We start from the raw sequence: 13,538 nt of genomic DNA on the forward strand, positions 1-13,538 counted from the left end.
TATTGTTCGTCATGGGGCCCCTGTGGATGTAGGACCGTGATGCTATATGGGTAGTAAAGAAGATGGCGGCTTGGGTTGGTGTTTTCAATGTTATTGTTTTTCTTCTTTGTCGGTGAGTTTCGCTAGAATATACTTATATTATACCATTCTCTTGGGGATTATTATAGAGAGCTTGTACATTTGCACCCCCCCCCAATAAAAAAAAAGAGAGGGAGGGAAGCTAAGGGATTGGCGAAAAGAGTGAATGAATGGACTTCAATAACACTCGAGGGATCATGCACAGTACGTACCGTGATCCTGGCAAAATAATCTTTTGACAAACGATTCCCTGTTGAAGGATCTTTGACTATCCGAGAAACAGGTGTATCCATCAATATAATCAATACATAATTGTAAATAGAATTTGGATTTGTTTTGGTTGGGTGCCCCCTCCCTCGTTAAATAATGATAAGTAATAATAAAAGAAAGTATAGGGCAGGTATATGAGTCATTACTAATAATAAGAAATAATTAAAGAAGGTATAGGGCAGGTATATGAGTCATTACTAATACATTTATATCCTTAGGATCAGTAGTGGCCCAGCTCAGGAGATTCCTCTAGCGGACACATTTATTAACCCAACCTTCCAAGTGGCACAATACCTATGGTAGACCATCTCTGCACTTTTTTTTAGATATTTGTTTTATATTTTTACCCCTGTTATTCCTCATCCATAGTACTAGTAGTAAGCAGAGGAAGGGAATTTCAGTATATTTGTAAACAATCGTTGTTTTGTGGGGTCTGGATTAAAGTCCATATAACATAGCTGTCAACTCACCCGCATTAGGCGGGTGTCACAAGATTTTAAGCGTCTTCACCCGCTCACTGCTCATGTCAACATTCTAGAAAGGCGCAAAATCGTTATTCGATGAATAAGCCGATTGGGAAGAATTGTGAAAAATCAATTTGTGGATATCTATCCTCTTCTATTTTGTCCTTGAAAAGAGGCTTTTTTCTTATTACCCTGCAAACAGAGACCCAGCTAACAGAACCTTTACCTCATTTTTCTCGGACTAAAAAGTCACAGTTTTGGCTAGTCGCTCTTTCAGAATAAATTCAAACAAACAACACAAAAACCAAAAGGCACAAATGGGCAAGTATTAAAACAATGAGAATTAAAAGCTTTGCTTGCATTTTACTTGTTTTGTTTGCAAACTAACAACTAGAATTGGACTAAACGATAGTCTTGTAAAAGATCGCCAGACGTAAGTGACAAAGATGCATGCGCACGCTCAACCCACACGGAAGGCTTGTCTGAAAACACTAGCTTATATAGACTTTACGGCTCTAAAAACACATCACCGTAGCGGTAAAAAGTCGATGACATAGCCCTTTAATAGTACTAAGCTTTAACTGGAAGTTGAAAACCATAAGTTTACCAGAAGACCACAAAAAGTTTACGGATGATCCATCCGACCATCCGATGATCGAGTGAAACCGAAGTCCCTCCAATAACTCGTAAATGCTTTGCAAGCATTCATGAGTTAAAAACCATCAAACATATTTGAATGTTAATATTTTAAATGGGTGTTCTTAGTGTTTGTGCAAATAACTCAAATCTGTAATATTGAGGTATTTTGCTCAACCTTTGAAAAAAAGGCCATGAACTGAAAGACCGCAGTAACACATTTGTGACGTAGATCAAGATGTCAATCAAATTACATCAGAAAATATATAAGCTTGCTAAAGCGGTTCCCGTCTTTATGTCTTCTTAGTTATTGCCGAAGATCTTTTTGTGGTTACAAGTTTTACCATCACTTTTATATCTCAACCTGGAAGTCAAATGATTGTTAAACTTCAGGAAATAAATCTGCAAAATTTAGTAGATATTTTGTCGTCTATGATAGAAATGTTTTTCCATTTCGCGTGCGCTTCATTTGCATTCAAGATTGGCAACATTCCCTTGAGCACACGCTGTTTTTGAAATCTTTAAATTCTCTGCTTTAAATTATTATTTGCTTTATTGAGGGTAGCATTGCAATAGAACACACTTTGCCAATATTTGAGGGTATTGCTGTCTCTGAATTTTAGATTTTCCCACCAAAACTTGGAATTATTCACCCGATTCAATCTCCTTTCGCGCGGCCAGGAAAATTTTCAAAGATCTGTAGAAAATTCAAATTTAAATCAAATTCAATTCCCTTTTCAGAATTTGAAAGTTTAGCTGTGCTTTCTTTTGGCTAGATTGATATAAGTGAAAGGTCTTAAGAACTTTTATGAAAGATGACTCAGGAGGAGAATGTTGAACAAAATAACTAAATTGCAACATATGAATCTCTGGTCTAGATTTTTTTGCTAATTTATACCCATAAGGCAACACTAGTTGTGACAGAAAATTTGAATATTTAAAATAAGGTGTGAATTTCGATATTAATTGTATTTGCGAGGAAGAGTTTGTCACATTACAAAATTATTGTTTAAAATAGCAACCCAAGAAATGAAGGTTGTGCATTAGCTGGTACCAAAAGACTCGAAAAGGGGAAGAATGCCACCTCATTTAGTGACAAACTTGGGTGTATTTTCCTTGTCTATAGAACACTTCATAATATTCATATGATTTGTTTACAGAAAAAAAATCTAATCAAAACTAAGTAATTTCTTACTGTATTGTGCTTTTAGGGAAGGAAAATCTACAAGGATAGTGAAAGAACTTGAGAAAGTCCTCAAGCCCTCCTATATTTTAGCCACCCCTCAGCATTCTCTTTTTATTTCAAGGTAAGTGCAGTTGTATATTGAAAGACTGAAAGCAGGGGAATCAGGAGACTGGAATCTCTTGGTCTTTCTATCCCTTTTCTATTCTATGAAATATTTTTCGTAAGGGATGTCAACACAGCACAATCATTTTTTTTATCTATTTCATTTTCTGTCCCTTCTGTATGAAATTAATAAAGAGAGTACAGTAGTAATTCTGTAACTATTTTTACTAATTACTTCTTTGTTAATTTTCAGCTTTATGATTGACCAGGTACTAGTTAGTCTTTTTATTAAAAAAAAAAATTTTTTCTCCCCCTACAAATTCTATTCAGATTTAAATGCTGTATAAATAATGTCAATTTTTAGGTCTTGTATGTGGTTGACACCAGACAGTCTAACAGCCCAGCTGTGACCTTTGCCTCAGGGCATGGTTTGGATGGACCATGGGGAATGGTAGCAGGTAAAATGTGATATCCAATTAGGTAGAAAGCAAAGAGGAGGGAATAAGCCCAGGGAAGCAATATTCTATGGTAGGGCTAACAGTCTTGCCGAATAGAGAAGGTAGGTGGCAGATTGGTCATACAGTACCACATTGTTTCTTTACTAGAAGGTGGATTATAGACAAATGGACCAGGATAGAGAATTGCAGCTGTTGAGATATTATTTAGAATGTATGCACCTGGGGGCAGTGTGTGGTGTGCACCTACTGGGGGCAGGGTGTGGTGTGCACCTACTGGGGGCAGGGTGTGGTGTGCACCTACTGGGGGCAGGGTGTGATGTGCACCTACTGGGGGCAGGGTGTGGTGTGCAACTACTGGGGGCAGGGTGTGATGTGCACCTACTGGGGGCAGGGTGTGGTGTGCACCTACTGGGGGCAGGGTGTGGTGTGCACCTACTGGGGGCAGGGTGTGGTGTGCACCTACTGGGGGCAGGGTGTGGTGTGCACCTACTGGGGGCAGGGTGTGATGTGCACCTACTGGGGGCAGGGTGTGCACCTACTGGGGGCAGGGTGTGGTGTGCACCTACTGGGGACAGGGTGTGGTGTGCACCTACTGGGGGCAGGGTGTGGTGTGCACCTACTGGGGACAGGGTGTGGTGTGCACCTACTGGGGGCAGGGTGTGGTGTGTACCTACTGGGGGCAGGGTGTGATGTGCACCTACTGGGGGCAGGGTGTGGTGTGCAACTACTGGGGGCAGGGTGTGGTGTGCACCTACTGGGGGCAGGGTGTGGTGTGCACCTACTGGGGGCAGGGTGTGCACCTTCTGGGGACAGGGTGTGGTGTGCACCTACTGGGTACAGGGTGTGGTGTGCACCTACTGGGGGCAGGGTGTGGTGTGCACCTACTGGGGGCAGGGTGTGGTGTGCACCTACTGGGGGCAGGGTGTGCACCTACTGGGGTCAGGGTGTGGTGTGCACCTACTGGGGGCAGGGTGTGCACCTACTGGGGGCAGGGTGTGCACCTACTGGGGGCAGGGTGTGGTGTGCACCTACTGGGGGCAGGGTGTGGTGTGCACCTACTGGGGACAGGGTGTGGTGTGCACCTACTGGGGTCAGGGTGTGGTGTGCACCTACTGGGGGCAGGGTGTGGTGTGTACCTACTGGGGGCAGGGTGTGCACCTACTGGGGACAGGGTGTGGTGTGCACCTACTGGGGGCAGGGTGTGCACCTACTGGGGGCAGGGTGTGCACCTACTGGGGACAGGGTGTGGTGTGCACCTACTGGGGACAGGGTGTGCACCTACTGGGGGCAGGGTGTGCACCTACTGGGGGCAGGGTGTGGTGTGCACCTACTGGGGGCAGGATGTGCACCTACTGGGGACAGGGTGTGGTGTGCACCTACTGGGGGCAGGGTGTGGTGTGCACCTACTGGGGGCAGGGTGTGGTGTGCACCTACTGGGGGCAGGGTGTGATGTGCACCTACTGGGGGCAGGGTGTGGTGTGCAACTACTTGGGGCAGGGTGCGGACATGGATTATTTTGATAGTATCCTCTGCATTCGGCTTTTTGTAAAAGTTGAAAATGTTTTATCTTAGATAACTCTACTTTGTTTGTGGCAAGTTTTACCACAGATCGCATCCACAAATATGACATCTCATCTGGAAGGTACTGTTTCATTAGCAATTTTATGGTTTAGTGTTATAGCAATGATTCTCTTTTAAACTCACCTATTTGCAAAAGCGTAATAAAGCAGTTTTTCAGACAGTAGTGAATAAGGGTTTTCACATATCATGGGTTTTGGGGATGTGGCTGAATTATGATAGACAGAATACCCTCCCATGCGCTGGCTAGAATTCTTAAAAATATCATATCATTGTTTCTCATATTGTCTAATCACTGGAGTTTTTTTCGTTATTCATATTTTCAGTTATTATGTATGTTTGTCTTTCTCATCAGGTTTCTTGGTGCGTTTGGAAGTGAGCAGCACCTTGATTGCCCTGAGGGGATGGCTCTTGGGCCAAATCACACCCTGTACGTCGCAAGCTTTCTTAATGACAGGGTTGTCAAGTACAGCTTGGGTGGACAATTCCTCGGTGTTGTATGCTCAATTCCTCATTGAATATCTTTATGGCAAGATTGATGGCAGGACCTAGTGAAAGCTTTGCCTTTCTCAACATTGTTTTCTTGTTCTCCTTTGACAGGTGGCAGATGCATCAAGTGGCCTCAAAGGGTAAGAACACTCTAGGAATTTCCATGCACAAGGATAATAGCAGTGATATAACAATCCCCCAGCCCCTCTCAGACAACAGTAGCGATTTAACCTGTGAGAACTAAAGTGTGATCTCTCTTTATATAAAAAGAACATAGACAAATGAACATAACCCTTTTCCTTCAACCATATCCCTCCCCCAGCAAAGTGTCTGTTGGTTTGGATACACTTAGTATCCAAAGTTTGGATACACTTGGTATCCAAACCAACAAAGTGTCTAATATTGAGCACTGAAACACTCAATTTACAGAAGGCTATGATAAGATTCTTGAAAGTCTGGCATAGTATTTATTCTAGTTGCGCATGTTATTATTTACAGACCAGAAGATGTTGCATTTCTCCCAGATGGCACTTTGCTTATTTGTAGCCACTATACAAACAATGTACTCAAGCTCAATACATCTACCAGTAAGTGCAATAGAGTTTGTTATCATATCCTTACTTTTTTTCCAAATGCAAGTGACATAGTAAAAAGTGGCTCATACTGACATCTTGTGATAGGGCTTCAACCATTGTAGAACTCTTGGCTAATGCAAGTAGCAGCTATGGTAGTTAGAGTCAAAAAGTGTACCACTCACTTTGATTCATCCAGATAACTCATTTGTTTTATTTCCCAGATAAGTTAATTGGAGTGTTTGCAGAGGTACAGAAACCTGTTGGACTCACAGTTGGGCTAGATGGGTAGGGAGCGCTGTTCATCACAATCTTATTACTAACAGTGATATGTGTATAGCAATGTTCTCATCTGTTTCAAAATAATACTTGTATTTAGTGAAATGTGGAGCAATATATGAAAAAGAGAAGTAACAAGGCATTTTTTGCTTATTTTTATGAACAACCAAAACTTGTTGATAATATGGGTCCTTCATAACCTTGTGGATAATATGGGTCCTTCATAACCTTGTGGATAATATGGGTCCTTCATAACCTTGTGGATAATATGGGTCCTTCATAACCTTGTGGATAATATGGGTCCTTCGTAACCTTGTGGATAATATGGGTCCTTCATAACCTTGTGGATAATATGGGTCCTTCATAACCTTGTGGATAATATGGGTCCTTCATAACCTTGTGGATAATATGGGTCCTTCGTAACCTTGTGGATAATATGGGTCCTTCATAACCTTGTGGATAATATTAGTCCTTCATAACCTAGTGGATAATATGGGTCCTTCATAACCTTGTGGATAATATGGGTCTTTCATAACCTTGTGGATAATATGGGTCCTTCGTAACCTTGTGGATAATATGGGTCCTTCGTAACCTTGTGGATAATATGGGTCCTTCGTAACCTAGTGGATAATATGGGTCCTTCATAACCTTGTGGATAATATGGGTCCTTCATAACCTTGTGGATAATATGGGTCCTTCATAACCTAGTGGATAATATGGGTCCTTCGTAACCTTGTGGATAATATGGGTCCTTCGTAACCTTGTGGATAATATGGGTCCTTCATAACCTTGTGGATAATATGGGTCCTTCATAACCTAGTGGATAATATGGGTCCTTCGTAACCTTGTGGATAATATGGGTCCTTCATAACCTTGTGGATAATATGGGTCCTTCGTAACCTTGTGGATAATATGGGTCCTTCATAACCTTGTGGATAATATATGTCCTTCATAACCTTGTGGATAATATGGGTCCTTTGTAACCTTGTGGATAATATGGGTCCTTCATAACCTTGTGGATATTATGGGTCCTTCATAACCTTGTGGATAATATGGGTCCTTCATAACCTTGTGGATAATATGGGTCCTTCATAACCTTGTGGATAATATGGGTCCTTCATAACCTTGTGGATAATATGGGTCCTTCATAACCTTGTGGATAATATGGGTCCTTCATAACCGTGTGGATAATATGGGTCCTTCATAACCTAGTGGATAATATGGGTCCTTCGTAACCTTGTGGATAATATGGGTCCTTCATAACCTTGTGGATAATATGGGTCCTTCATAACCTTGTGGATAATATGGGTCCTTCATAACCTTGTGGATAATATGGGTCCTTCATAACCTTGTGGATAATATGGGTTCTTCATAACCTAGTAAATAATATGGGTCCTTCGTAACCTTGTGGATAATATGGGTCCTTCGTAACCTTGTGGATAATATGGGTCCTTCATAACCTTGTGGATAATATATGTCCTTCATAACCTTGTGGATAATATGGGTCCTTCGTAACCTTGTGGATAATATGGGTCCTTCGTAACCTTGTGGATATTTTGGGTCCTTCATAACCTTGTGGATAATATGGGTCCTTCATAACCTTGTGGATAATATGGGTCCTTCATAACCTTGTGGATAATATAGGTCCTTCATAACCTTGTGGATAATATGGGTCCTTCATAACCTTGTGGATAATATGGGTCCTTCATAACCTTGTGGATAATATGGGTCCTTCATAACCTAGTGGATAATATGGGTCCTTCATAACCTAGTGGATAATATGGGTCCTTCATAACCTTGTGGATAATATGGGTCCTTCATAACCTTGTGGATAATATGGGTCCTTCATAACCTTGTGGATAATATGGGTCCTTCATAACCTTGTGGATAATATGGGTCCTTCATAACCTAGTGGATAATATGGGTCTTTCATAACCTTGTGGATAATATGGGTCCTTCGTAACCTTGTGGATAATATGGGTCCTTCATAACCTTGTGGATAATAGGGGTCCTTCATAACCTTGTGGATAATATGGGTCCTTCGTAACCTTGTGGATAATCTGGGTCCTTCATAACCTTGTGGATAATATGGTTCCTTCATAACCTTGTCGATAATATGGGTCCTTCGTAACCTTGTGGATAATATGGGTCCTTCATAACCTAGTGGGTAATATGGGTCCTTCGTAACCTTGTGGATAATATGGGTCCTTCATAACCTTGTGGATAATATGGGTCCTTCATAACCTTGTGGATAATATGGGTCCTTCATAACCTTGTGGATAATATGGGTCCTTCGTAACCTTGTGGATAATATGGGTCCTTCGTAACCTTTAATGCCTAAGCTAGTTATTGATTTCATTTTATGGTTTTGTTTGTTTGTTTATTTAGTACATAAACTCATAAATTCACATTATTTTATTTCATTATTTAAATTTACAGAAATGTGTATGTTACCAGTTATGTGACCAATAGTATCCTTAGATACAGCGGAAAGACAGGTATATATTGTTACCTGGGGAGGGCGGGACATGTGTAGTGTTATTACTTATGTTCTTACTGTCTCTTAGGGAAGTTCATTGATGTTTATGCTGCTGGTGGAGGGTTGACCGGGCCCTCAAGTGTCAGGTATATCCACACTTTTTAAATACCTGTGTTCTACTGTAAGCAAATGTCAAATGGTAGTTTTCTGATTGATTGAAACCAGCATAAATTTTATATCTTAATATAAACTGTTTCTCCACAGTTTTGCAGATTTTCGTACCCTCTATGCAGCAAGCTATGACAGCGACAGGGTGATGTTGTACAACAGCACCTCAGGACTCACCTTCACTCTTCCTGGCAGACTGAGGGAGCAAGTGGGAGAAGGTAACTAAACAACAAGATAGGCTTGATGATCTCAAGTGGGAGAAGGTAACTAAACAACAAGATAGGCTTGATGATCTCAAGTGGAGAAGGTAACTAAACAACAAGATAGGCTTGATGATCTCAAGTGGGAGAAGGTAACTAAACAACAAGATAGGCTTGATGATCTCAAGTGGGAGAAGGTAACTAAACAACAAGATAGGCTTGATGATCTCAAGTGGGAGAAGGTAACTAAACAACAAGATAGGCTTGATGATCTCAAGTGGGAGAAGGTAACTAAACAACAAGATAGGCTTGATGATCTCAAGTGGGAGAAGGTAACTAAACAACAAGATAGGCTTGATGATCTCAAGTGGGAGAAGGTAACTAAACAACAAGATAGGCTTGATGATCTCAAGTGGGAGAAGGTAAGTAAACAACAAGATAGGCTTGATGATCTCAAGTGGAGAAGGTAACTAAACAACAAGATAGGCTTGATGATCTCAAGTGGAGAAGGTAACTAAACAACAAGATAGGCTTGATGATCTCAAGTGGGAGAAGGTAACTAAACAACAAGATAGGCTTGATGATCTCAAGTGGGAGAAGGTAACTAAACAACAAGATAGGCTTGATGATCTCAAGTGGAGAAGGTAACTAAACAACAAGATAGGCTTGATGATCTCAAGTGGGAGAAGGTAACTAAACAACAAGATAGGCTTGATGATCTCAAGTGGAGAAGGTAAGTAAACAACAAGATAGGCTTGATGATCTCAAGTGGGAGAAGGTAAGTAAACAACAAGATAGGCTTGATGATCTCAAGTGGGAGAAGGTAACTAAACAACAAGATAGGCTTGATGATCTCAAGTGGAGAAGGTAACTAAACAACAAGATAGGCTTGATGATCTCAAGTGGAGAAGGTAACTAAACAACAAGATAGGCTTGATGATCTCAAGTGGGAGAAGGTAACTAAACAACAAGATAGGCTTGATGATCTCAAGTGGAGAAGGTAACTAAACAACAAGATAGGCTTGATGATCTCAAGTGGGAGAAGGTAACTAAACAACAAGATAGGCTTGATGATCTCAAGTGGGAGAAGGTAACTAAACAACAAGATAGGCTTGATGATCTCAAGTGGGAGAAGGTAACTAAACAACAAGATAGGCTTGATGATCTCAAGTGGAGAAGGTAACTAAACAACAAGATAGGCTTGATGATCTCAAGTGGGAGAAGGTAACTAAACAACAAGATAGGCTTGATGATCTCAAGTGGAGAAGGTAACTAAACAACAAGATAGGCTTGATGATCTCAAGTGGGAGAAGGTAACTAAACAACAAGATAGGCTTGATGATCTCAAGTGGGAGAAGGTAACTAAACAACAAGATAGGCTTGATGATCTCAAGTGGGAGAAGGTAACTAAACAACAAGATAGGCTTGATGATCTCAAGTGGGAGAAGGTAACTAAACAACAAGATAGGCTTGATGATCTCAAGTGGGAGAAGGTAACTAAACAACAAGATAGGCTTGATGATCTCAAGTGGGAGAAGGTAACTAAACAACAAGATAGGCTTGATGATCTCAAGTGGGAGAAGGTAACTAAACAACAAGATAGGCTTGATGATCTCAAGTGGGAGAAGGTAACTAAACAACAAGATAGGCTTGATGATCTCAAGTGGGAGAAGGTAACTAAACAACAAGATAGGCTTGATGATCTCAAGTGGAGAAGGTAACTAAACAACAAGATAGGCTTGATGATCTCAAGTGGAGAAGGTAACTAAACAACAAGATAGGCTTGATGATCTCAAGTGGGAGAAGGTAACTAAACAACAAGATAGGCTTGATGATCTCAAGTGGGAGAAGGTAACTAAACAACAAGATAGGCTTGATGATCTCATAGCTTTCAACTTTTGTGAGAATTTTCATACATTCCCTGTATTCACCTGCATTGGCTCTCTTGTTTTTCCCCACATATTTACTATATTTCACTACGATTTCACAAGATTTCTTTCCAAGTTGGGTTGAAAGATCTAGATCCCCATGTCGCCATCTGGGCATCACAGGCATAACTTGAAGTGTCATGGGATAGTGATCATCCATTCTAAAGAGGGTCGAATCCAGGATGACTTCCAGAGGGAGGGTTACAACAAAAACTTGCACCCCCCTCAAGACCCAACCCCCCCCCCCCCTTCCCCCCCTAGAGCTGCCTTAATTGCTTAGGCGGGACCCTGCTTTCCAGATCTTTATTTGAGATTGCCACAAAGATAGCTTGGTCTCTGGACACGGCTAAACATGAGGGGGGGCCTAAAAGCTAACTGTAACAATAGTGAGAACAGTATTTGGGGAAACAATGGTTAGCAGAACAGGGTTGTGAAACAAATTTCTGGGAAACAGACTTCTGACCAGTTGCCGAGAGGGACTTATGCTCAAACTGAGACTGTGATTTTCCAATATCTTTATTCATAATTTTCAAATTAAGTGTGCCTTTGACATGAATTTTATTTAATTTTTTTAAGGGTCATTTGCAAGGGAACCTGAGAAAAGCTGAAAAAATACCATTACAAAGATTATAACCATCATTTCATGATTTTTATCGAACATTTATTAGCTGGTTAAAAAGAGACATTTGCACTTTTACTAGACATGTCTAAATTATGGTTATATTAAGAAACAGGTGAACAAGTTTGAAGGTTGTATATTTATTCTCCCATTAATTATTATCTATGTACAATTCTTTACAGTACTGTTATAGCCTCAATTACTTCTAATAAGTATACAATAATAGAAAGACCAATGTCTTTTGAACTTTATAATACATAAACTGTCTTATTTGAAACCCACAAGTAACCAAAATTCCCCGAACCAGAATTGTGCTTTATCACCTGATATTATATTTGTAACTGATTATTTGCTATATTTAGCAATTCTAAATTCTAACACCATCAACCAAAGCTGTTGAATGACCCTTCCTAGAAAATAATCACTCAAGCACAAAAATCCTTGAAAATCAAGCACTCAAACTTGAAATTTTGTTATTGCCTCCACTGGGCCATATTTATGGCATTAAAAATTGCCAGAATTTGTCAAGAACCAGGCCACATTCCCTTATCTTATAATATCATTACTTAATATTTACTCAAAATGACAAGGGGGACATATGTATGGAATGTCTGTTCCAAACAAATACACCCAAGATAAACATTCCACACACATTTTAATAGTCATGCTGTAAACTGAAAAAAATATTGGCCCTCTTTAGTAAATTTATACTGATACAGTAATAATGTACATATAGTTCTAACCATGTTAAAACTAAGAAAATATAGATCTTTTGAAGGTTTTCATATTTCCCCATCCTTGTATCATGTTATTTTATTATTTGTACTTGCACTCCAAAAATAACTTTTTTTTTAATTAAATTGTCTGTTATCCATACTTTTTGTTAACAGTTTACTAATTGTCTGTTTTCTTTTAATTAAGTGTTATATTTAATGTCACTTATATATCATAACATATAACAACCTATAATTACTTTATTTTGATAATGTAGGTCTGTTAAAACAACTCTTATAATATGTGCCCCATTCATATATACAGTTTTTGGTGTAATATTGCGATAGAAATACTGAAATGGACAAAAAATATCTTTTTATGTGAAAATAGATGCCTTCCCTTAAAATTTTGTAAACAAGTTTTTGTTTCAAAATTCAATAAACAATTGTTTCTTTTGCCTCATTCCTATAATGTACATACAATTTGATCAGGGATGTACGTAGCCAGGGGGGTGGCCAAGGGGGCCCGGGTCCCGCTTCTAGCAGGCAAAAATACAGTAAATGTATGAGACATTATCTAAAACACTAGAGAAAATGCCTTAAAAAGGGCCTTCTATGGGCCCCCTCCTGGCCATGCCGCTGTTGATTATTGATCCCTATACTTAAAGCATGGGCATGGATAACGTCTGTTGTTATTTTTAAATAACAACAATTGCTGTTTAGATATTAAATATTAATCATAAAAGCAGACATTCACCCCTATGTATTAAATGTAAACCCTGACACTTTCTAACTCCAATTCCTTGATAACTTCTTTACCTTTTTGCCACTATGCCATCTTCCATTCTATATTTCTTTCCCCTCCACTTTTCTGAAGTTTTCTTATCCACCCCACCCCTTTCCTCTGTAACAGCCTTGCTCAACTGGAATGCCAGCTCAAAAGAAAGAAGACTGATTACCAGTCTCTAAGGAAATGTGGAAGATAATCGTCCCTAAAACAGTAAACAATACTCTCTGTTCAAAGTCCACAAACTAGGCCACAGTCTAAAAAGTTATGATACTTCAGTTTATTCAGTGGTTCGCCTGGTTCTATTTTTGTCGTGCTGTTACAAAAAGCGTTTCTTGCTATGTCTTTTCATCACCAGATCAACCATTCATTCAATTTGGGTGAATCTATTTGTACTTCTTGTAAAAAGTCAATAACCTGGAAAATGAGTTTCACATTTTCATGTGAGGGAGAATTAAGTCAAATCAGGGAGAAATCATACAGTTTAGTCCCAAAAACCTTTTTTGAAAGAAATCCATGCCAAAGAAGGACC

At 39.8% G+C, this 13,538-nt stretch overlaps 1 protein-coding gene across 1 annotated transcript; it reads left to right on the forward strand.

Moving 5' to 3' along the window:
* The first annotated feature begins 30 nt into the window (after nt 1-30).
* Nucleotides 31-12,682, forward strand: LOC116616162 (serine/threonine-protein kinase PknD). The gene is made up of 14 exons (XM_048727221.1): nt 31-112; nt 567-647; nt 2,660-2,755; nt 2,990-3,005; nt 3,101-3,194; nt 4,767-4,836; nt 5,128-5,269; nt 5,373-5,401; nt 5,760-5,848; nt 6,058-6,121; nt 8,552-8,610; nt 8,680-8,737; nt 8,856-8,977; nt 11,464-12,682. Exons 1-14 carry the CDS (start codon nt 63-65, stop codon nt 11,493-11,495), a joined length of 1,002 nt encoding a protein of 333 aa, XP_048583178.1. The 5' UTR covers nt 31-62; the 3' UTR covers nt 11,496-12,682.
* The last annotated feature ends 856 nt before the right edge of the window (nt 12,683-13,538 follow it).

Source organism: Nematostella vectensis, chromosome 4 (assembly GCF_932526225.1).
Source record: "Nematostella vectensis chromosome 4, jaNemVect1.1, whole genome shotgun sequence".
NCBI lineage: Eukaryota > Metazoa > Cnidaria > Anthozoa > Actiniaria > Edwardsiidae > Nematostella > Nematostella vectensis.